The 25,996-nt window shown below is 33.2% G+C and overlaps 2 protein-coding genes across 2 annotated transcripts; both read left to right on the top strand.

Annotated features, from left to right (window-relative positions):
- Positions 1-2,189: 2,189 nt before the first annotated feature.
- Positions 2,190-14,685, top strand: LOC119605728. Its single transcript, XM_037959006.1, has 12 exons — positions 2,190-2,913; positions 2,974-3,325; positions 3,428-3,727; positions 5,231-5,825; positions 5,887-6,930; positions 6,992-7,163; positions 7,224-7,694; positions 7,760-7,894; positions 8,212-8,296; positions 8,356-8,545; positions 8,607-8,887; positions 14,482-14,685. The coding sequence occupies exons 2-12, from the start codon at positions 3,250-3,252 to the stop codon at positions 14,592-14,594; spliced, it is 3,462 nt and encodes a 1,153-aa protein (XP_037814934.1). The 5' UTR covers positions 2,190-2,913; positions 2,974-3,249; the 3' UTR covers positions 14,595-14,685.
- Positions 14,686-14,835: 150 nt separating this feature from the next.
- LOC119605729 lies at positions 14,836-20,955 on the top strand. The gene is made up of 4 exons (XM_037959007.1): positions 14,836-15,277; positions 15,344-15,584; positions 15,688-16,061; positions 20,309-20,955. Exons 1-4 carry the CDS (start codon positions 14,960-14,962, stop codon positions 20,516-20,518), a joined length of 1,143 nt encoding a protein of 380 aa, XP_037814935.1. The 5' UTR covers positions 14,836-14,959; the 3' UTR covers positions 20,519-20,955.
- The last annotated feature ends 5,041 nt before the right edge of the window (positions 20,956-25,996 follow it).

The following is a 25,996-nucleotide window of genomic DNA, read 5'->3' as shown; positions in this document are numbered from 1 at the left end:
TAGTCTAGTCTATAGTCTAGTCTATAGTCTAGTCTATAGTCTAGTCTATAGTCTAGTCTTATAGTCTAGTCTATAGTCTATAGTCTAGTCTATAGTCTAGTCTATAGTCTAGTCTATAGTCTAGTCTATAGTCTAGTCTATAGTCTAGTCTATAGTCTAGTCTATAGTCTAGTCTATAGTCTAGTCTATAGTCTAGTCTATAGTCTAGTCTATAGTCTAGTCTATAGTCTAGTCTATAGTCTAGTCTATAGTCTAGTCTATAGTCTAGTCTATAGTCTAGTCTATAGTCTAGTCTATAGTCTAGTCTATAGTCTAGTCTATAGTCTAGTCTATAGTCTAGTCTATAGTCTAGTCTATAGTCTAGTCTATAGTCTAGTCTAGTCTATAGTCTAGTCTATAGTCTAGTCTATAGTCTAGTCTATAGTCTAGTCTATAGTCTAGTCTATAGTCTAGTCTATAGTCTAGTCTATAGTCTAGTCTATAGTCTAGTCTATAGTCTACTTTATAGTCTAGTCTATAGTCTAGTCTATAGTCTAGTCTATAGTCTAGTCTATAGTCTAGTCTATAGTCTAGTCTATAGTCTAGTCTATAGTGTAGTCTATAGTCTAGTCTATAGTCTAGTCTATAGTCTAGTCTATAGTCTAGTCTATAGTCTAGTCTATAGTGTAGTCTATAGTCGTCTATAGTCTAGACTATAGACTAGACTATAGACTAGACTAGTCTATAGTCTAGTCTATAGTCTAGTCTATAGTCTAGTAGTCTAGTCTATAGTCTAGTCTATAGTCTAGTCTATAGTCTAGTCTATAGTCTAGTCTATAGTCTAGTCTATAGTCTAGTCTATAGTCTAGTCTATAGTCTAGTCTATAGTCTAGTCTATAGTCTAGTCTATAGTCTAGTCTATAGTCTAGTCTAGTCTATAGTCTAGTCTATAGTCTAGTCTATAGTCTAGTCTATAGTCTAGTCTATAGTCTAGTCTATAGTCTAGTCTATAGTCTAGTCTATAGTCTAGTCTATAGTCTAGTCTATAGTCTAGTCTATAGTCTAGTCTATAGTCTAGTCTATAGTCTAGTCTATAGTCTAGTCTATAGTCTAGTCTATAGTCTAGTCTATAGTCTAGTCTATAGTCTAGTCTATAGTCTAGTCTATAGTCTAGTCTATAGTCTAGTCTATAGTCTAGTCTATAGTCTAGTCTATAGTCTAGTCTAGTAGTCTAGTCTATAGTCTAGTCTATAGTCTAGTCTATAGTCTAGTCTATAGTCTAGTCTATAGTCTAGTCTATAGTCTAGTCTATAGTCTAGTCTATAGTCTAGTCTATAGTCTAGTCTATAGTCTAGTCTATAGTCTAGTCTATAGTCTAGTCTATAGTCTAGTCTATAGTCTAGTCTATAGTCTAGTCTATAGTCTAGTCTATAGTCTAGTCTATAGTCTAGTCTATAGTCTAGTCTATAGTCTAGTCTATAGTCTAGTCTATAGTCTAGTCTATAGTCTAGTCTATAGTCTAGTCTATAGTCTAGTCTATAGTCTAGTCTAGTCTATAGTCTAGTCTATAGTCTAGTCTATAGTCTAGTCTATAGTCTAGTCTATAGTCTAGTCTATAGTCTAGTCTATAGTCTAGTCTATAGTCTAGTCTATAGTCTAGTCTATAGTCTAGTTAGTCTAGTCTATAGTCTAGTCTATAGTCTAGTCTATAGTCTAGTCTATAGTCTAGTCTATAGTCTAGTCTATAGTCTAGTCTATAGTCTAGTCTATAGTCTAGTCTATAGTCTAGTCTATAGTCTAGTCTATAGTCTAGTCTATAGTCTAGTCTATTCTATAGTCTAGTATATAGTCTAGTCTATAGTCTAGTTTATAGTCTAGTCAGGTCTATAGTCTAGTCAGGTCTATAGTCTAGTCAGGTCTATAGTCTAGTCTGGTCTTTAGTCTAGTCTATAGTCTAGATAGTCTAGTCTATATTCTAGTCTCTATGGTCTTATGCATACATTTTGGATGATATTTTTAAATATTTGTCATAATAAAATAATTTCAAAAATATATATATTTTTTAATTATTTATCTGAATCTATTTTTCAAGTTTTACATAAACTGCGGAATAGATTAAATTTAGGAAGGCTATTTTTTGAAAAGTCGTGAAAATAACATTATTTTTCTAGTTCCTCAGATTAAGCTTGTGATCGTCTGTCGATTTTAAACGAACGATATGCCCTATGTACGTGCGTCTGTGGGTCAAATAAGATTTAAAAAATTTAACCGAATTTAAATTTCAGAACGGGTGGTAAGCTTTCATTTCACGTTCAGATAACCAATTAATATTAAGTATTCTATCAGATTTGGTTCCTAAGAAAACAAAGTGTATAAAAAATATGAAAATATGCGCTAATAATGTAAAATATGCTCCAAACACACGAAATATCCTATTTAAATCAAATTGTGCTCTTATGGGTAAAATATGCAAAAATATGCGCTACCATATCGATACAATTATCTTGTCCATGAGTCCATACGACACATCATAAAAAAGATGTATTTGCATATTTTGGACTCCTTGCTAATAAGTAATATTGATATTTTAATCGTGAATCACCCTGTAATAATGTTGGCCTTAACTATAAGTTAATAAAGAGCGATTTTGGCCATCAGCTGTTTTAATTAACAAAACCAAATAAACATAAAACAGGTTTTAACGTACACAGCGAGCAAAACAAAACAGCCCAATAAAAGTTATTGGTAAAACAATGTGAGAAAACTACGCATGCGCAACGAGTCAACAATAAACACAAACAAAATTCAAAATACACCACTTGCAATTTCCGTTTTCAACATTCGTATAAACAATGGTAAAAAAGAAACAACAACAGCAACTAGCTGGTAGACCTTCAAGAGAACGATTGACTGACTAACAAACCACTGAGATAAGTAAATACAAAATAAAGTATGAGTTAGTTGTATATCGTTATAGCTCTTTTTCTAAACCAGGTTTTCAGTTGAGTTTAAGACATCAAACTGTGATTTTGTTTTGTGACGACCAAAACAGTAAACCGTTGCTGACGTTAAAGAAAAAACTGTATAACAAAAACAACAACGAAAAACTAAAACATTTAAAAAATGTGAAAGTAAAATTTAATTTTAACATAAAAAAACCAAGAAAATTGTTTTTAATTAAAAGAAAATTGTACATAAAAAATATATAGTTAAGCTTAAAAAATACATACATAATAGTTAAGTGGAGAAAACAAAACACCAGCAAATAAAATGTTAAATAAACAAAATTATTTAAATTTTAAGCTATTGTTGTTGGTATTATTCAATATTGCATCACAAGTTACGGGTAAGTCTTTGACTCAAAGAGTGTGTGAATCATTATGAGGAAAGACAATCTTTGTCTTTCGTTTATTTTTATTATTTGTTAATTATTCTTAATTTTTTTTAGGCCAGCAATTAATTGCTTATATATCACAACATGGTCTGCATGGCGAAATAACATTTCGTCAAGTCAACTCTAGTCATGTAGAAATTATCGCCGATCTTGAAACTACACTTCAGTATCCAGATCAGGTTTGGAGTTGGTCGGTACGCAAGTTCCCTGTCGATTACACTAATACCGATACAAATGAACGTTGTGAACTTGCGCGTTTGGGTGATGTTGTGGTCACTTTTGATGACGATTTAGAGTATTTAATATTACCCGGTAATGAGACCACTACTTGGTGGAGAGAAATGCAATTGATTGGTAAGTATGGTGGGAAAATATATTTCTTAGTCTGAAAAAATGTATAATTGGGATTTGAGAAGATATAAGTTTAAATTTAAAGAGATTGACTGGGGTTCTCTAAAAATTCAAATGTTGCAGAGTATTATTTTTTTGGAACAAAATTCGAATAGATATAAATGCCATAAAACACTTCGATGACATTAGACTCTAATGTTTAGAGGCAAGTACTTACCATGCTTGCTTACAAATAATTAGTTAAATAAGTCATTACAATTAGGGAGTGAAAAAATATATTTTGTAAGTACAAGTCATTACCAAGTTTTACTGGTAAATAATTATGAAAATAGAGGAAACAAGAAAAGAGACAGTGATGGTACTAAGCCAAAGACATTCCTGAAAATAATTGTATTCAGATTCTGATAGAAGAAAACATAGTGAAAGAAGTGATCTGGATCCTCATTATAATCTCGAAAATCGTATGATAAAAGAAAAATTAAAGAGAACATCGTGAAAGAAGTGATCAGAATCCTCATTATAGTCTCGAAAATCGGCTAATTCCGCTGATAAAACATAGTAGATTACAAGGGTTAGACCGTACAATATCGTCTAGTTCGTCGTGTAACCTATTTCCGTCCCATTTATGCCTAAGAAATTATATCCTTGTACAGTGCATGACCTACAGAAGTTCGGTATGGTATTGTGCTACTACAAGTTCTTGTGCTGCCATTTAAGCCTAATACATTGTATCCTTGTACAGTGTGCTCAATAGCCTCTAGTTCCTCGACATCGCCGCATGACCTACAGAAGTTCGGTATGGTATTGTGCTACTTAACGACAAAATCAATAATAGAACAATGCATTGTCAACAATCCCAGTTAGAATCCTAAGACTACATCTATATAGTTCAATAAGTGTCTTAGTTCCTTTCGCATCAATCTTTCTAAATAAAATCGACAAATAGGAGGTTTTACGTCAAGCCCCTTACATTTAGGTCAAGATTTAAAAATAGTCTATCTAGTTCGTCCGCTAACTCTTGCTCTGCGCATAACAGTGTCCTGGTATCCAACGCATACTTCTACATTCTACGACTAGGCAAGAATGAATCTTCTGACATATCAATGTTCTAAGTGCAGCATGACTATCAACATAAATTGTAACAACAGACCCCAAATCGATATGATACTATATCAAATCCTTCGCTTTCCACATCGATAAGATCTCCGCTGGGAATACACTGAACTCGTCTGCTAGTCTGAAGGACCTTTTTATATTTGTATTAGTAGTGATGACACTGGCAACCGTCGGTAAATATTTCACCCCCCCCCCCCATGAACAGAGGTCTTTTGACAAAGTTTAACACTAAAACACTTTGAATCTGTTCAGAAACGAAGTTTGAATAAACGATTAGTTTCTTAGAATAAGAGTACTATGTTCAAAAATTTAACATATTTGTTATACCCATGATTTGTATTGTTATACCCATATTTTTTTTGCAATTATATTCCTTTTTTTCATTTTTAGGCGACAAAGGTATTTGGGGCAAATCCTTAGTACTCACCGAAGTCACACGAAATGTTCGAGTATGTGCCACCATCACAACCATACAAATGAATGTAGAGCACATGGCTGAGGCACGTTTCAACACACCTATAGCTGGTTCAGTCTATTTCCGTTGGTTAGCACCCACCGATGGTTCTGCTGGTGATACCCTAATTTACTCCGATCTTTATCATATTCAATCACAACCGGCAAATATGCATAGCACAAAACCAATGACTACACATCATTGGAAAATATATGTTACCGATATCTTCAAATATGATCATCATCGTACCGAAGATAATTGTAATTTTCTACAATTAGTTTTCGATCCCAGCGGCGAAGGCGAAGGACATGGTATTGGTGATTTGGATAGTCGTTTGGGTAAAATACGTGTGGCAAAGAATGCTTTGCAAGTACCCCAAAAGGTAGTATTTCGAGATGAAAAGTTAGCTTTACTGCCTTCGGATTTGACAATACCGCATCGTACTTTGTATTTGGTTTTGTTCGACGATCAACATCCGGAAAATTATTTGGCCTGTACCAAGATTAGAGATGTCAAGCAATTGAATTATAAGTAAGTAGAAGATATGTTTGTCTGGAAAAATATATTCATAATTATTGCTTTTTTAACACAGATCTTTTATCAATCATGAAGGCATTAAAGGAGAAATTACCATGACTCAACGTTCGAAATTTGATCCAACCTTCCTTAACTTTTCTATAAACACAGCCGGGGAACATGCTCAACATATAGCACGAAAATTTGCCGAAGATGTAGCAGCTTTTCGTATTCATACTTTACCACCAGTGCCTTTGAAGATGGGTAAACCGGATTACTGTGACTCTACTGGAGCCCTGTACAATCCCAGAGAAATTGAAAAATCTCAAATACCACCAGCCGGTTTTGGCACACAAGATCAATATCCTGTAGGTGAAGTAAGCGGAAAATTACAGAGTCGCAATAAAAAGTATTATCATCACTCACTTTTGCCGGGCACCAGTTCCGAACTTAACGGTTTATATTGGGATGTTTTCCTGCCTTTACAAGGTTTAGATAGTATAGCCTATCGGAGTTTAGTGATTTATCATTACAATCGTACTAATTTGGAAAATATTACCGAGCAAATATGGAGCTGTGGCACCATAAATCAATATCAGAAGAATGGCTATCAAAAGCAAATGTTTACGGCACAAGTCTTATTCAGATATCCCATAGTTGGTCGAGTACTGTTTCGCCAACCAGCCGAGGAACCTTGGCAAGATACAACAGTCATATTCGAATATATGATACATGCTGATGGTTCTACACAAAATAATACTTTCTCTCATCGTTGGGCCATACACAGTAGTGCTCCTGGTAAAGATTTCTATGATTGGCAAAATCGTTGCATATCAACGGGTAATGTTTTTAATCCGTACAAAGTTGATTGGGGTAATCGTTCGGTGGATGACTTCTGCAGTCCACGCTTGCCTGCCATGTGCCGTATTGGGGCTTTAGATACACGTATTGGTACTTTGAGTATAGCAGGCAGTAAACGCAATGCCCAAGAAATAAGTCGTTTGATATTTACGGATACAAATCTGCCTCTCTCGGGAAGACATAGTATTTTGGGTAAATCGTTGGTGATCTATGATGATTTCGGTCCTAAGGCAAGAGGAGAAAGACTGGCCTGTTCAATGTAAGTAAAAATAAACTATATTATTGGATAAACCCAGGTTTATCTTTTTCGAAATTTTCAGCATAATAGGCCATTATAAACGAAAAGTTGTGGCTAAAGATTGGTATGCTAATGGTGATGAGTTAACTGTTTCGGGCAAGGTGGAGATTACACAACAATCTGAATATGATATCAGTAATATAGAAGTACAATTTAAGGGACTGGAGCAGACTAGTGGTTATCATATACATATGGTAACGTTGAAATACGTTATTTCTATACCATAAATCAAATAATTTCGGTTTCTTTTCTAGACCCCCGTTGAAGCCAATTTAGCTTTTCCCTGTGAAGCCTCTACTTTATATGGCCACTTCAATCCGTATGGTATTAATCCCAAACAATCTCCTCCCCCGCGCCAGGGCAGCACTGAACAATATGAAATGGGTGATTTGAGTGGCAAATTTGGTACCCTTGATTCTCTGACCCAATACGAAGGAGCTTTCAATGACACCAATTTGCCTTTGTTCGGCATTAATAGCGTTATTGGTCGTTCAGTGGTGATTCACAAGAAAAAACGTAATGCCCGTTGGGCCTGCAGTACCCTAGAACGTGGCTACGCTCCCAGCGAAGGTCGAGAATTGCGAGCTATTGCTTCTTTCCATCATCCTACCGGTTATGCTTATGGTTATATTAAAATGACTCAATTGATTCATAACGATGGCAGTCAATCCGATACTGTGATTGAGGTTAAATTGAGACATCCCGGTAAAAATGATAGAAACATGGTGGGTTTATAAGAGCCTTTAATCTAGAATAGGAATTTTACATTTTTGATAATTTTATATTTCAGACTCATAATCACAATTGGCAGATATTCGTAAATCCTGTTGGTGTCGATGCTGCTGTTAAGCCTACAAATACTCGTTGTGTAGCCGGTGGTTATGTTTGGAATCCATATTTTACACAACTTGCGGATCCATTGAATGTGAGTTACATTTAGTAATATCGGTACAAATTTAATGCTTGGGGTATTAAATATAAATTTTTACCTTGAGGCCCCTCAGTAGCCTTCATTATTTGCTCTCAAAGTATGGCACTTCAGACATGCTATAAATATATACGATTTCACTGATTTTACTAAGTGAAAGACGTTCTGAAATATTTTTCTAATTATTTCTAACTATAATCTGTGTACGGTGTCCGAAATAATGTTTTGAACAAAGAGCTAATTAATATCTTTAAATTTTAAGAATATAAAATAATAGGTCAGTAAATAAAATATGTATTAATAATTAATTTCAGCGTGACTTATATGAACGTGAATGTGGACCCGATAATCCTTTGCGTTGTTATGTTGGTGATGTTGGGGCACGTTTGGGAACAATTGGTAAGTATTACACTTCTTACCTTCAAACTAATTCAAACCCTAATATTTAATAATTTTAGATCTTGGTGGTGAACGCAGAGTTTATACCGATTCAAATTTCCCTCTTGAAAGACCTGTGGGAGCCATAGGACGTTCTATAGTTATCTTTGGTCCTGACTTTTCGGGAGAAAGATTTGCCTGCGCCAATATTGAACCAGATCATAATGTTTTCAAATATGTTAATTTACAAAAACCTCCCCGATTTGTGGTGTAAGTATATACATATAAAATAAAAATATTTTATGTTCTAATAATAAATGTTTAATTAAAGGGCTCAATTTTTGGAAGAACTAAGATCCGTTATGGGTATACCTGAATGGATGTTAGATGTCGATGCTCGCAAGACTAAGGAGCTACATGGTGGCAGCTGTATACAAATGATTATACACTTTAAGGGTCCTATAGCACATCGTTTAGAATTGGATATGTCACGTTTGATAGCGGCTGGTCGTTTAGATGCTCCCAGTCTTTATATACCCGGTTATGTGAATACCAAACGTAAGGCCACCATTTCGTATCGCACGTGCGGTGTAAGAGATATTAATGAAAAACGTAAGTCTTCTTATTATATTCATATTCTATGGGTTCAAATCATATTTCGAATCGTAGTTACATCGGCTCTGAAGTTTTTTTTTTAAGAAAAATCAAATTCTTCAGTTTTTATCCAAAACCGTCTAATCTATAGTCTAGTCTATAGTTTAGTCTATAGTTTAGTCTATAGTTTAGTCTATAGTTTAGTCTATAGTTTAGTCTATACTTTAGTCTATAGTTTAGTCTATACTTTAGTCTATAGTTTAGTCTATAGATTAGTCTATAGTTTAGTCTATAGTTTAGTCTATAGTTTAATTTATAGTTTAGTCTATAGTTTAGTCTATAGTTTAGTCTACAGTCTTGTCTATAGTCTAGTCTATAGTCTAGTCTATAGTCTAGTCTATAGTCTAGTCTATAGTCTAGTCTATAGTCTAGTCTATAGTCTAGTCTATAGTCTAGTCTATAGTCTAGTCTATAGTCTAGTCTATAGTCTAGTCTATAGTCTAGTCTATAGTCTAGTCTATAGTCTAGTCTATAGTCTAGTCTATAGTCTAGTCTATAGTCTAGTCTATAGTTTAGTCTATAGTCTAGTCTATAGTCTAGTCTATAGTCTAGTCTATAGTCTAGTCTATAGTCTAGTCTATAGTCTAGTCTATAGTCTAGTCTATAGTTTAGTCTATAGTCTAGTCTATAGTTTAGTCTATAGTTTAGTCTATAGTTTAGTCCAGCGGTTCCCACCGATTTTTACTTCGCGGACCCCTTGAAGAACTTATTTAATTTCGCGGACCCCCATACATATTTTGATATCTTATTGTTCTAAATAATTGTCCATCCGAAAATTGACCTAGTTCATTAATCCCTAGGTCTAATAAATGTAGAGATGTCATATTTCAGATAGGTTTTCAATTGCATGTTTTGAAGATAGAATGACTTCTTTGTTGATATGTTAACATGATGTTTAATTTTATGATCGTGAGATCTTTCATGTTCATTTTTCTTTAAGGTAGCGAAAAGGTTTCTTTATCAAATATTGTCACATGTGCTTAAGGAGTCACGTTTCAAAAATTTGTTGCGATTGCAAAGGGTGAACTGAGTAAGTGAGCTAAATTTTCGGGAAAATAATATAAGAAAGTTGGACTTCTTCTATGTTGTTGCGGAATGCGTTATCCGCATAATATATGATTTGAACTCTTTGTTAAAGTACTGTGAATTTGGAACTTAAATTTTAATTTTAAAATACCAACGAATTATTTTACTTCATGGTTTTTGGCTAAATATTTACGCGAAACGCTATGGATTTTCTGATGTTAATTTAATAATATGTATTGGTCGACAAAATCAAGTTAAAATCTGTGTATCACGTCGGATTGGAATATTTATAAAGAGATGCATAAAGAGTCACCTCTGTTTTGGAAATATATAATTTTAGTCCTTTCAAACGAGAACACTTTTGCTTACAATTTGATTTAAATCTGTAATAAGCTTGTCTTTGAATTGAACTTCATACTCCGGAATACCAGTATCCCTAATTTAATTGTAAGGCAGAGTATTATTTGTCTGAAATAAAAACCATTATTTCAGTACATATACAGGAAATAAAAATTACAAATCACGCAATACTTTACTTTATAAAAGTTATACAATAAATTTGTAGGGCCTAGCTTCTACCTGATAAACAACCGAAAAAATAAAATTCAAAAAGTCAACAAAAAATTTGGGATTATTGCACAAAAATAGGAGATATTTGTACATACATATAAAAGCAGAATATTGTTTATTCATGGTTTTTTTCGTTCGTCTTCGCGGACCCCCTAGGATTTTACAACGGACCACTAGGGTCCGCGGACCCCCAATTGGGAACCGTTGGTTTAGTCTATAGTTAGTCTATAGTTTAGTCTATAGTTTAGTCTATAGTTTAGTCTATACTTTAGTCTATAGTTTAGTCTATAGATTAGTCTATAATTTAGTCTATAGTTTAGTCTATAGTCTAGTCTATAGTCTAGTCTATAGATTAGTCTATAGTTTAGTCTATAGTCTAGTCTATAGTCTAGTCTATAGTCTAGTCTATAGTCTAGTCTATAGTCTAGTCTATAGTCTAGTCTATAGTCTAGTCTATAGTCTAGTCTATAGTCTAGTCTATAGTCTAGTCTATAGTCTAGTCTATAGTCTAGTCTATAGTCTAGTCTATAGTCTAGTCCTATAGTCTAGTCTATAGTCTAGTCTATAGTCTAGTCTATAGTCTAGTCTATAGTCTAGTCTATAGTCTAGTCTATAGTCTAGTCTATAGTCTAGTCTATAGTCTAGTCTAGTCTATAGTCTAGTCTATAGTCTAGTCTATAGTCTAGTCTATAGTCTAGTCTATAGTCTAGTCTATAGTCTAGTCTATAGTCCTAGTCTATAGTCTAGTCTATAGTCTAGTCTATAGTCTAGTCTATAGTCTAGTCTATAGTCTAGTCTATAGTCTAGTCTATAGTCTAGTCTATAGTCTAGTCTATAGTCTAGTCTATAGTCTAGTCTATAGTCTAGTCTATAGTCTAGTCTATAGTCTAGTCTATAGTCTAGTCTATAGTCTAGTCTATAGTCTAGTCTATAGTCTAGTCTATAGTCTAGTCTATAGTCTAGTCTATAGTCTAGTCTATAGTCTAGTCTATAGTCTAGTCTATAGTCTAGTCTATAGTCTAGTCTATAGTCTAGTCTATAGTCTAGTCTATAGTCTAGTCTATAGTCTAGTCTATAGTCTAGTCTATAGTCTAGTCTATAGTCTAGTCTATAGTCTAGTCTATAGTCTAGTCTATAGTCTAGTCTATAGTCTAGTCTATAGTCTAGTCTATAGTCTAGTCTATAGTCTAGCCTATAGTCTAGTCTATAGTCTAGTCTATAGTCTAGTCTATAGTCTAGTCTATAGTCTAGTCTATAGTCTAGTCTATAGTCTAGTCTATAGTCTAGTCTATAGTCTAGTCTATAGTCTAGTCTATAGTCTAGTCTATAGTCTAGTCTATAGTCTAGTCTATAGTCTAGTCTATAGTCTAGCCTATAGTCTAGTCTATAGTCTAGTCTATAGTCTAGTCTATAGTCTAGTCTATAGTCTAGTCTATAGTCTAGTCTATAGTCTAGTCTATAGTCTAGTATAGTCTAGTCTATAGTCTAGTCTATAGTCTAGTCTATAGTCTAGTCTATAGTCTAGTCTATAGCCTAGTCTATAGTCTAGTCTATAGTCTAGTCTATAGTCTAGTCTAAGTCTAGTCTATAGTCTAGTCTATAGTCTAGTCTATAGTCTAGTCTATAGTCTAGTCTATAGTCTAGTCTATAGTCTAGTCTATAGTCTAGTCTATAGTCTAGTCTATAGTCTAGTCTATAGTCTAGTCTATAGTCTAGTCTATAGTCTAGTCTATAGTCTAGTCTATAGTCTAGTCTATAGTCTAGTCTATAGTCTAGTCTATAGTCTAGTCTATAGTCTAGTCTATAGTCTAGTCTATAGTCTAGTCTATAGTCTAGTCTATAGTCTAGTCTATAGTCTAGTCTATAGTCTAGTCTATAGTCTAGTCTATAGTCTAGTCTGTAGTCAAGTCTATAGTCTAGTCTATAGTCTAGTTTATAGTCTAGTCTATAGTCTAGTCTATAGTCTAGTCTATAGTCTAGTCTATAGTCTAGTCTATAGTCTAGTCTATAGTCTAGTCTATAGTCTAGTCTATAGTCTAGTCTATAGTCTAGTCTATAGTCTAGTCTATAGTCTAGTCTATAGTCTAGTCTATAGTCTAGTCTATAGTCTAGTCTATAGTCTAGTCTATAGTCTAGTCTATAGTCTAGTCTATAGTCTAGTCTATAGTCTAGTCTATAGTCTAGTCTATAGTCTAGTCCATAGTCTAGTCTATAGTCTAGTCTATAGTCTAGTCTATAGTCTAGTCTATAGTCAGTCTATAGTCTAGTCTATAGTCTAGTCTATAGTCTAGTCTATAGTCTAGTCTATAGTCTAGTCTATAGTCTAGTCTATAGTCTAGTCTATAGTCTAGTCTATATTCTAGTCTATAGTCTAGTCTATAGTCTAGTCTATAGTCTAGTCTATAGTCTAGTCTATAGTCTAGTCTATAGTCTAGTCTATAGTCTAGTCTATAGTCTAGTCTATAGTCTAGTCTATAGTCTAGTCTATAGTCTAGTCTATAGTCTAGTCTATAGTCCTAGTCTATAGTCTAGTCCTATAGTCTAAGTCTAGTAGTCTAGTCTATAGTCTAGTCTATAGTCTAGTCTATAGTCTAGTCTATAGTCCTAATCTATAGTCTAGTCTATAGTCTAGTCTATAGTCTAGTCTATAGTCTAGTCTATAGTCTAGTCTATAGTCTAGTCTATAGTCTAGTCTATAGTCTGTCTATAGTCTAGTCCTATAGTCTAGTCTATAGTCTAGTCTATAGTCTAGTCTATAGTCTAGTCTATAGTCTAGTCTATAGTCTAGTCTATAGTCTAGTCTATAGTCTAGTCTATAGTCTAGTCTATAGTCTAGTCTATAGTCCTAGTCTATAGTCTAGTCTATAGTCTAGTCTATAGTCTAGTCTATAGTCTAGTCTATAGTCTAGTCTATAGTCTAGTCTAGTCTAGTCTATAGTCTAGTCTATAGTCTAGTCTATAGTCTAGTCTAAGTCTAGTCTATAGTCTAGTCTATAGTCTAGTCTATAGTCTAGTCTATAGTCTAGTCTATAGTTAGTCTATAGTCTAGTCTATTCTATAGTCTAGTCTAGTCTATAGTCTAGTATAGACTATAGTCTAGTATAGACTATAGTCTAGTATAGACTATATGTAGTACAGTCTATACTCCAATCTATAAACTAGTCTATAGTCTACTGTATTATGAAGTCTATAGTCTAGTCTATAGTTAAGTCTTTAATATAGTCTATATTCTAGTCTATAGTCTAGTCCATAGTTTAATCTATAGGCTAGTCCATAGACTAGTCTATAATCTAGCTTATAGTCTACTCTATAGTCTAGTTATTGGCTTGTCTATAGTCTAGTCTATAGTCTAGTTATTGGCTTGTCTATAGTCTAGTCTATAGTCTAGTCAATAATCTGGTCTATAGTGAAGTCTATAGTCTTGTATATAGTCTAGTCGTAGCATAGTCCATTCTATGGCCTAGTATATAGCATATTTTATTTTTTGGTCTAGTATAGCCTATGGTAAAATCTAATTCTAGTATATAGTATAGTCTGCAGTCTATTGTGTAGTCTAGAATATAGTCTAGTCTATATTTTAGTATACAATATAGTATACAGTATAACCTATATTCTAGTCTAGGGAGGAAGGAACGAAGCTAATCCGTTGAAATCGTTCTTTAAAATGCTGTCGAGCTCGGTCCATATTTGACTCAAGATCCTATTAAAGGTCTTATACTAAAACTGAAACTGATTTTCCTATTAGTATCGATATTTGATATTTGATCGATAAATAAAGAACTATGTCCCTGGTTAGGGGCGGTTTTCAAAATTATGAACACATGTGTTGATAGGCGGTGGATAACATTCAACATATCCGATTCAAATTCTTCGCTTTGATATTTTATATACATTTTAAACTCTACTTTATACATATGAATAATTTTCTAACAAATATATAATATTCTTAATTACAGGTAACAAATCATTTAAAGGCGGCAATTCGACTGGCAATATTCAGAAGCCCGCAAAATTGTTAATACTCTTCGTTTTTAGTTGTCTAAGTGTATATTTAAGAAAACTGTTATAATTCTTTTAGTCATAAATACATATTTTTCAAACAGTAAAAATTTAAAAATAAATTCCAATATACTAAATTTTATACTATACATATAACTACGTAAAACTCTGCATTTGTATAATTTTTCCATTTTCGGGGAGGGTGGTTTTTTTTCCACAACAACAGCTGTATGATTTTTCCACTCAGCTGTCTTTGCAGAGACTGCGTTCTGCATATCACCTTGACAGTATTGATTTTCTTGACGATACTGTTATACATTTTACATTTATCCTGCCAGTAACATTAAAAACGCTACGTATTTTGTTTAAATTCGCAAGAAATTTTGTTTGAGTTTAAAGAAATTTAAAAAAATAAAAAAAAAATCTAAACAAATAATGAAATTAATTTATATCATTCCAATACTATGTTTAGTATCTTTGGCTGCAGCTAATATTAGTGGGCCATATTTATTTTGGGGTCATGAAAAAGTCATAAATCTACAGCCCCGTGCATTGGTTGAGGCATCAGAAAATGATTTTTCAAATTTATTTCGTGACGTTAAGGCCATAGTGATATTTGTACGTAATAATACAAAACGTTTAGATGCTCAACAATATCCGAAGTTTAGACAATTGGTAAAAGATAATGCCTGGACCTATTTGCCACAGCATTCATTAACTGCCGATCCCTTTAATTATAATGCCAATATAGAGGTGAGGTGTTTTTTCCAAAGAAGAAAATAATGTGTATAACAAAATTTTTATAAAAAAAATTTACAGGTTATTAATTTAAGTGGTTCTGCTGAAGAAAGTGATTCTGAAATTGTTTCGGGTTACGCGGATGCCTTGTCCATTTATGGTGAAGGTGAAGTTTTGGGTATTCTAGCCAGTCGTGAAGAAGAAGCTCATTTTATTGCGAAACGTGAAGCTAAAGAGGGTGAATTTGACGAAGGCAGAAGTACAACTTTCTCACCTCCCTTAAGTGAAGAAACCGAGGAGAGTTTTATTTATGTAGCTGGAGGTAAGTTTGTAATTAAAAATAATATAAATATTTCCCAAGGAGGTCTAACTCTTATAAAGATATTTAATTGAATTTTAAATTTTTTATAAATGCTTTCCCACAGGCAAAAAAGCCATACTCTATGTAAACTATGCACCCGAATTGAATCTCACCTCTATGAATGTCAGCTTTGTTCTGAAGGAACACAATAAGGAAATAACATTTGACGATCAAAGTCCCAAGGGCTATGGACGTTTGAATATTATATTTAAAGTTGGTGAAGAGAAATTATTTATGCGTTTTAATTTCACTTTAAGTCGTGGTACCTGGTCAATGAAGGCCGTTGAAATTGAGTATAGCGGTTATAAGAATATTTTACCCGTTGTGGGTAATATGTATAATGTACCATCGGCGCCGGTAGGATTTTCATATCGTTGTTCATCGCAAGACTTGTGGTTTACTAATGGAACGGATGTTTTAAAGATTAGCGATTATCAGGTGAGTTGAAGGATAATTTATACTAAATGTAAAGTAAATTCCGGAAAGCGGCCCTAGTAAGTTAGATTGTTTAAAAAAAAGATGTACTCCAAGGATTCTTTCGGTCCATTGTCTCTAGTGGGAATCGAACCCACGACCTCTGGTCTGACAGACTACAACATTAACTACTGAGTACGTGGACGATTTATTGACTAATTAAGGGGGTTAGGAGGGTTTATATCGGTATATGATAAATTATGGATCAATCCTCATGATATTTTTAGAAAGATTTTAACCCCTATAAAACTTGTTTATGTTGAATTTCTTTTTAAAATCTGTTATAGTCGTTAAAGTAGTTTCTTTAAGGGAACTTTATATGGAGGCTGAGGTCAAATACGTCGCGATGAAGCTATTCGTTATGCATAACAGTATAATTTCCAGCCATCAGCTAGCTCAATTCATAATCATGTGTAATTATATCACAACTTGAAGAATATATAGAAATGCACCATTGCTTAAATATGCAATCTAAATACACACGATTTTGAATTGAGCTATTGCAACACTTTCTGAATACTTCAACTTTTTACGGTTTTTTAGGTACAACCTTGGTTTAATGATATGTTTGAAGACGGTGGTGATGTTTACAATTGTGATGGCTTTTTCATCAAACTTCCCGGGTGGATTGGCATAATACTGGGTATATTTATTTGCATCATTATGCATATTACCGTTCAATCCCTTGTGGATTATATATATTAGCGTGCCCGGGGTGCTTCTCTATCCTAATCGAAGTAAAAAAAATAAATAAATTACAAAAGTATAAAAGGATATCATGTGAACACTGTCATAAATATGCATATTAGAATAAAGTACCTTTTCATCACTACTAAAAATCTAAGTTAAGGTTTTTATGTACCTACTCATGTAGGTACGTTCGATTTAATGTCTCTTGGTCCAATATTAGGAAAACTTCAAAAAGTACCATTTTACCATTGGCAAGCATACAAAAGTATCATTTTAATGGAAGGACAAACTCATTTTACCCCTAACATTTGGTGGGAATAAAAAATGACAAAAAATGTCTTACACACGACTTTACCAACACTGTCAAATTGCATGAGGTTCGATCCATAATTGACCCTCAATAACAGGCATGGAAAATTTAAATATTTTAAAATAGTACTTCTAACAAAAAGAGCACTTTTTAGGTATTTTAGAGTAGAAAACTAATTTCCGCTAGAATATAGCCTACATACTAGTCTTTAGACTAGACTATAGACTACATACTAGTCTATAGACTAGACTATATACTAGTCTTTAGACTAGACTATAGACTAGACTATAGACCATACTATAGACTAGATTATAGACTAGACTATAGACTAGACTATAGACTAGACTATAGACTAGACTATAGACTAGACTATAGACTAGACTATAGACTAGACTATAGACTAGACTATAGACTAGACTATAGACTAGACTATAGACTAGACTATAGACTAGACTATAGACTAGACTATAGACTATAGACTAGACTATAGACTAGACTATAGACTAGACTATAGACTAGACTATAGACTAGACTATAGACTAGACTATAGACTAGACTAGACTATAGACTAGACTATAGACTAGACTATAGACTAGACTATAGACTAGACTATAGACTAGACTATGGACTAGACTATAGACTAGACTATAGACTAGACTATAGACTAGACTATAGACTAGACTATAGACTAGACTATAGACTAGACTATAGACTAGACTATAGACTAGACTATAGACTATAGACTAGACTAGACTAGACTATAGACTAGACTATAGACTAGACTATAGACTAGATTATAGACTAGACTATAGACTAGACTATAGACTAGACTATAGACTAAACTATAGACTAGACTATAGACTAAAATATAGACTAGACTATAGACTAGACTATAGACTAGACTATAGACTAGACTATAGACTAGACTATAGACTAGACTATAGACTAGACTATAGACTAGACTATAGACTAGACTATAGACTAGACTATAGACTAGACTATAGACTAGACTATAGACTAGACTATAGACTAGACTATAGACTAGACTATAGACTAGACTATAGACTAGACTATAGACTAGACTATAGACTAGACTATAGACTAGACTATAGACTAGACTATAGACTAGACTATAGACTAGACTATAGACTAGACTATAGACTAGACTATAGACTATATTATAGACTAGACTATAGACTAGACTATAGACTAGACTATAGACTAAACTATAGACTAGACTATAGACTAAAATATAGACTAGACTATAGACTAGACTATAGACGAGACTATAGACTAGACTATAGACTAGACTATAGACTAGACTATAGACTAGACTATAGGACTAGATTATAGACTAGACTATAGACTAGACTATAGACTAGACTATAGACTAAGACTATAGACTAAACTATAGACTAGACTATAGACTAGACTATAGACTAGACTATAGACTAGACTATAGACTAGACTATAGACTAGACTATAGACTAGACTATAGACTAGACTATAGACTAGACTATAGACCTAGACTATAGACTAGACTATAGACTAGATTATAGACTAGACTATAGACAGCTAGACTAAATATAGACTAGACTATAGACTAAACTATAGACTAGACTATAGACTAGACTATAGAATAGACTATAGGACTAGACTATAGACTAGACTATAGACTAGCTATAGACTAGACTATAGACTAGACTATAGACTAGACTATAGACTAGACTATAGACTAGACTATAGACTAGACTATAGACTAGACTATAGACTAGACTATAGACTAGACTATAGACTAGACTATAGACTAGACTATAGACTAGACTAGACTATAGACTAGACTATAGACTAGACTAGACTAGACTATAGACTAGACTATAGACTAGACTATAGACTTAGACTAGACTATATACTAGAGACTAGACTATAGACTAGACTATAGACTAGACTATAGACTAGACTATAGACTAGACTATATAGACTATAGACTAGACTATAGACTAGACTATAGACTAGACTATAGACTAGACTATAGACTAGACTATAGACTAGACTATAGACTAGACTATAGACTAGACTATAGACTAGACTATAGACTAGACTATAGACTAGACTATAGACTAGACTATAGACTAGACTATAGACTAGACTATAGACTAGACTATAGACTAGACTATAGACTAGACTAGACTAGACTATAGACTAGACTATAGACTAGACTAGACTATAGACTATAGACTAGACTAGAACTAGACTATAGACTAGACTATAGACAGACTAGACTAGACTAGACTAGACTATAGACTAGACTATAGACTAGACTATAGACTAGACTATAGACTAGACTATAGACTAGACTATAGACTAGACTATAGACTAGACTATAGACTAGACTATAGACTAGACTATAGACTAGACTATAGACTAGACTATAGACTAGACTATAATATAGACTAAAATATACACTAGATTATAGACTATACTATAGAATAGAATAGACTATAAACTAGACTATAGTTGGTCAACACTGTACTTAGGACTAGACTATACTAAAGGCTAGACTGTAGACTGGACTAAACTATACATAGACCGGACATGGACTAGTCTGGAGTAAATTATGGACCAGATAATAGAGTCCAGACAATATACTAGGCAGTAGACTAGGCAATGGACTTGACTGTAGACAGGACTATAAAATAGACCACAGGCTAGAATATAAACTTGACCGTAGACTAGATTATAGGCTGGTCTATTGAGTACTGTACTGTTTGAACTACTTATCAAACGTTTTTAAGTTCGAAAAAGTACGGAAAATGTCGTGAAGATACTGCAGTACTTTTCGATATCAAAAGGTACTGAAAAAAGTACTAAAGTACTGATATATGTTTTTATTTGTAATAGTTTTAATTTTGTGATGGTCTATCCGCACAAAATTCATGTTTCCATAGCACTTCCAATTGTATTTCAGAACTTTCTATTTTAATTTCAGAAATTTCTAGTTATATTTCAGAAATTTCTAATTATACTTCAGAAATATCGATTTATATTTCAGAATATAAATTATACATGTATATATTGCAAAACCTGATTCGTTAGGATTGTGAATAGTATCATTTAAAGTATAAATTATATATTAAAAGCATTTAAATGATATTTACAATTTTCTAAATAAGTATACGTTTTAATTACATCTTTCTCTTCCTTGTTTTAGGTACAACCTTGGCTAAATGGTGCCTCTGAATTCGGTGATGTTTACGATTGTGTCGGCTTTACAACAGCACCCATATGGGCTGGCGTTTTAGTCAGTCTATTTCTCTGTGGCATATTGTCCATAGGTATTTTAGCTCTGATGGATATAAAGACACCAAATCGTTTTGAAAGTTCTCGCAGCAAACAATTAACATTTACTGTGCAAGAATAATTCGTTCAAGGGGAATAAGTAGTCAGAAAGTTTAATAAACATAACAGCAAACAAGTGAAACACAATTTAAGATCCAATATGTTTGTCCACATGGTGGTGAGCATTATAAAACCTTTACTATTATTGGCTTTGGCCGTGCAAATATTTCTTATACAATCATTATTTATTTGCATTGTTTTATATATTTATTTATGTTTATTTTATAATAATTAATTAAGTTATATGTAATTTATTTATGCTGTTAATGTATATTTTAACCCCCTTAAAAAAGACAAATGTTGCTATTTATAAATTGTAAAATGCAAAAAGATATTTATGTATGTATGTATACATAGTTGCTAATATAAAATCTTAATCTTATAGATACAATAAAAATTACATACTCAAAGTTTAAATCTGAAACAACTAATGAATGTACTTCAAACTGATAGTTGTACGAAAAAAATCATACAAAACTTTTTAAATGTTGTTTTATTTCTATTAGTATATTTTTAATAGCCGTTGTTGTTGTAGTTATTTTTACAATTTTACTTTCTAATTTGTTGACCAAATAAGTACAACAACTACAAAAGCAACAAGAAAATTTAAGATGAAAAAAATACACACATTTTTTTCTTACAAAATAAAAATCTACTTTTTTACACACCTCTAGCAGTTGGTGGGTCTTACATACGAGCATATTAATATAAGATATGGGTGTTTCCATGTGGGTTAAGAAAATTATTTGAATCAAATCGCCTCAGTTCTGAAATTTCAATATGATTTTATCAAATAGAATTATCGGTCTAAAAATGACAGAGTTCTTAAATATTTTCCCTTATTATTGTGTGTATAATTAGGACAACATTCAACCATTCTCCTCTGGTCAAAGCAGATAAAACGTGTGATCCTAATACTTTAGGTTAAAAGTAGGATATATTTTACATCAGATTGGGTCTGTTGTGAACTTTAAGAAAAGATCAATGAAAGGAAGTATTTCAGTTTCTTGGATGTAGTTCCTTAGAATTTTGCTTTAATGTTCCTGAAGGATCTAATTTCGACAAAAATTTCCCTTAATGTTCCTGAAGGATCTAATTTCGACGAAAGCCTGGCAATGTCAGAGAAAATGTTTCAGCGTTTCAATGTCCTCTCCGCATGCTATATATTCATCTGAATCTGTTCGACCAAATTTGCATAGTTGTGCCTGTAAAACTGTGTGTCCATTAAGAATACTTATGGATCATTCTGAATACCATCATTCTGAAGATGTTTCTAGTCCAGCTCTTATTGAGGTTACTCCCTGGGATTTTAGTGAACGTACTAACCGTTCAATAATTCCAAGTGGGATTCCCTCGTCCATGTTTTAATTTAGCCCTCGATCATAAAGATCACTCCTATATACAAGTATATTCGCCGCTGTATCGGCGATTATCCCCGAGCGGTACCAGACCGCTGATGCAGAGTTTACTACTGGAAAAGTATTCGGTTATAGCTCTTTTAAAGTCCAATGCTTTCTTAGACTTAACCTTATCGGATGATATCGCTTTAATTGCTTCTGAAATGTCCAGCAATGTTTCTAAAGGTGACTTTGGTCAATTCGTCTTAAGACGACTGACGAGTGCAAGATCGTATTTGACACGCGTTTGATCGGATGAATGCCCAGCAGTGTTTCTCTAGCTCTTTAGTACTTCGATGAATATAGGGGCGGTGATGGATCATTTTAAGTTCAGCCTATCGGTACTGTAATTCTGCTAAAAATAATTTTGGGACGACTTTTTTATGGGCTGAATTGGATGTATATAGAATAGGGTAATCTTTGGTTTCATCAGATAGAAGCAACATGACACCCGGATTATCAAACAATCGAAATTTTGCCCACTAAGTTGTTGCATCTTAATCCAAGAGAAATCGAAGTCATCGATATCGAAAGCTTGAGAGCTACAAAACTAGGTCATTGGCTTTTTACAGGCAAAAAATGGAAGATATTAAACTGAATAATCTTTCAGATGTCACACAGATCATCAAACAATCGATATTTTACGCTCCAAGTCATAAATTTTGGCCTCCTCGGAACTGACATTGATAACTTTAAACTTTTGCTAATGGTTAACACTTAAAGACCGATATTTTCTTTTAAACAAACTTACAATATTTCTATGGAGACCGCCATATATTTACATTCAACAAAAGTGAAAAGGCTCCTCACATACATAACTACAACAAAAAGCCACACACAAACTACATACATGCAAAAAATATTAAGAATAAATAAATAATAAAACTGAGATGAAAAAACAACTAAACATTTACAAAAAAAACATAAAGTTGTGATAAAAATCATTTACAAAAATAGCAAACCGTTAAAGAAAACCGAAATACTCGCACACACACACACAACGCAGCCTCTGGTTTATAGATCAACTTTTCATTTCTTTCAAATACTCGTATAAATAAATAAAATTTTTAAAAGGTAATTTAATTTTTCTTCTTTCCAAAAACCCCTAGAGCTTAGTTAGTAATGCAGGTTCTCCTTTCGCGGCTATATGGTGTCCTCATCATCAGCTGCAGTTGCTGCAGCATCACTACTTACATGTTTGGACAAATACACACATGCCGGTTAGTAATATACTACAAGTAATACTTTGGACAAACTGACCAAATTACTTTCGTTGTCGTTTCAATAAAAAACGAAATTTCTTGTGCTACTTTTCTGGGCGATTATAGTACATACTTGCGTTACAATACTTCTGCCATCCATCCAATAGTAACCACACTCCACCAAAGCTTAACAAACAACACAAGCACAATTAAAACATAATAATCAAGTGGTTGGACCAGGTTGGACTGACGTTCAGTCTGTCCCGTTGTCTGGCAGTTAACGCTTAAAGCCGGCTGTTAGAGTTAGTTAGCAGGCAGTCGGGCGAGCTAAGCTGGTTTCTAAAGACTCTTGTCAGTCTGCGACAAATGTTTATTTGCTGGCAGTGATAGTGAATCTTTTGGCATTAGAAATATAAATGGAATGTGTACATGAATGATGTCGAGGATTCAGGCTAAATGTTAAATTTGATATATGGTTTTCAATATGAAAATTAAATGAATTACATTGTTGTTGAAAAGGATCATAGTAGTAATAAACTACTTTTGTTAAAAATTGCAAATGCTCTGCCATGATTTCCAATTGTACTTATTTATTAAGTACATATCGGCTTGATTACAAAACTGAGCAAATACTTAAAAGCCAATTACTTGACACCATCCTGTTAAAATAATGATTTAAAATTCTAATGTGCATCTTATTGATAGCTTTTGTGATAAAATTTTTTGTTGAGTATTTTTAAATAACAATTAAAAATACTTTCATTATTAAGTTGAAAATCTTTGCATGTTCCAAATTAGAAATCTATAGATCGTTATTAGGTCTATTAATATAAGCATCAAGAAACATTGAAGATTTCTGCAATATCAAAAGCTTAATATACTATTTTGAATTCCTTACTATAGTCTAGTCTTGTGTATAGTATAGTCTATAGTCAAGTCTAGTCTATAGTCTGGTGTATAGCGTAGTCTATAGTGAGTCTAGTCTATAGTCTAGTCTAGTCTATAGTCTAGTCTAGTCTATAGTCTAGTCTAGTCTATAGTCTAGTCTAGTCTAGTCTATAGTCTAGTCTAGTCTATAGTGAGTCTAGTCTATAGTGAGTCTAGTCTATAGTGAGTCTAGTCTATAGTGAGTCTAGTCTATAGTGAGTCTAGTCTATAGTGAGTCTAGTCTATAGTGAGTCTAGTCTATAGTGAGTCTAGTCTATAGTGAGTCTAGTCTATAGTGAGTCTAGTCTATAGTGAGTCTAGTCTATAGTGAGTCTAGTCTATAGTGTGTCTAGACTATAGGGAGTCTAGACTATAGGGAGTCTAGTCTATAGTGAGTCTAGTCTATAGGGAGTCTAGTCTATAGTGAGTCTAGTCTATAGTGAGTCTAGTCTATAGTGAGTCTAGTCTATAGTCTAGTCTATAGTCTAGTCTATAGTCTAGTCTATAGTCTAGTCTATAGTCTAGTCTATAGTCTAGTCTATAGTCTAGTCTATAGTCTAGTCTATAGTCTAGTCTATAGTCTAGTCTATAGTCTAGTCTATAGTCTAGTCTATAGTCTAGTCTATAGTCTAGTCTATAGTCTAGTCTATAGTCTAGTCTATAGTCTAGTCTATAGTCTAGTCTATAGTCTAGTCTATAGTCTAGTCTATAGTCAGTCTATAGTCTAGTCTATAGTCTAGTCTATAGTCTAGTCTATAGTCTAGTCTATAGTCTAGTCTATAGTATAGTCTATAGTCTAGTCTATAGTCTAGTCTATAGTCTAGTCTATAGTCTAGTCTATAGTCTAGTCTATAGTCTAGTCTATAGTCTAGTCTATAGTCTAGTCTATAGTCTAGTCTATAGTCTAGTCTATAGTCTAGTCTATAGTCTAGTCTATAGTCTAGTCTATAGTCGTCATAGTCTAGTCTATAGTCTAGTCTATAGTCTAGTCTATAGTCTAGTCTATAGTCTAGTCTATAGTCTAGTAGTATAGTCTAGTCTAGTCTAGTCTATAGTCTAGTCTATAGTCTAGTCTATAGTCTAGTCTATAGTCTAGTCTAGTAGTCTATAGTCTAGTCTATAGTTTAGTCTATAGTCTAGTCTATAGTCTAGTCTATAGTTTAGTCTATAGTCTAGTCTATAGTCTAGTCTAGTCTATAGTCTAGTCTAGTCTATAGTCTAGTCTAGTCTATAGTCTAGTCTATAGTCTAGTCTATAGTCTAGTCTATAGTCTAGTCTATAGTCTAGTCTATAGTCTAGTCTATAGTCTAGTCTATAGTCTAGTCTATAGTCTAGTCTATAGTCTAGTCTATAGTCTAGTCTATAGTCTAGTCTATAGTCTAGTCTATAGTCTAGTCTATAGTCTAGTCTATAGTCTAGTCTATAGTCTAGTCTATAGTCTAGTCTATAGTCTAGTCTATAGTCTAGTCTATAGTCTAGTCTATAGTCTAGTCTATAGTATAGTCTATAGTCTAGTCTATAGTCTAGTCTATAGTCTAGTCTATAGTCTAGTCTATAGTCTAGTCTATAGTCTAGTCTATAGTCTAGTCTATAGTCTAGTCTATAGTCTAGTCTATAGTCTAGTCTATAGTCTAGTCTATAGTCTAGTCTATAGTCTAGTCTATAGTCTAGTCTATAGTCTAGTCTATAGTCTAGTCTATAGTCTAGTCTATAGTCTAGTCTATAGTCTAGTCTATAGTCTAGTCTATAGTCTAGTCTATAGTCTAGTCTATAGTCTAGTCTATAGTCTAGTCTATAGTCTAGTCTATAGTCTAGTCTATAGTCTAGTCTATAGTCTAGTCTATAGTCTAGTCTATAGTCTAGTCTATAGTCTAGTCTATAGTCTAGTCTATAGTCTAGTCTATAGTCTAGTCTATAGTCTAGTCTATAGTCTAGTTTATAGTCTAGTCTATAGCCTAGTCTATAGTCTAGTCT

The sequence above is a fragment of the Lucilia sericata genome, unplaced genomic scaffold, assembly GCF_015586225.1.
Source record: "Lucilia sericata isolate MDLA Ls3-8-SP2 unplaced genomic scaffold, ASM1558622v1 Contig000513F_arrow, whole genome shotgun sequence".
Taxonomy (NCBI): Eukaryota; Metazoa; Arthropoda; class Insecta; order Diptera; family Calliphoridae; genus Lucilia; species Lucilia sericata.
This window is presented reverse-complemented; position numbering and strand designations above follow the sequence as displayed.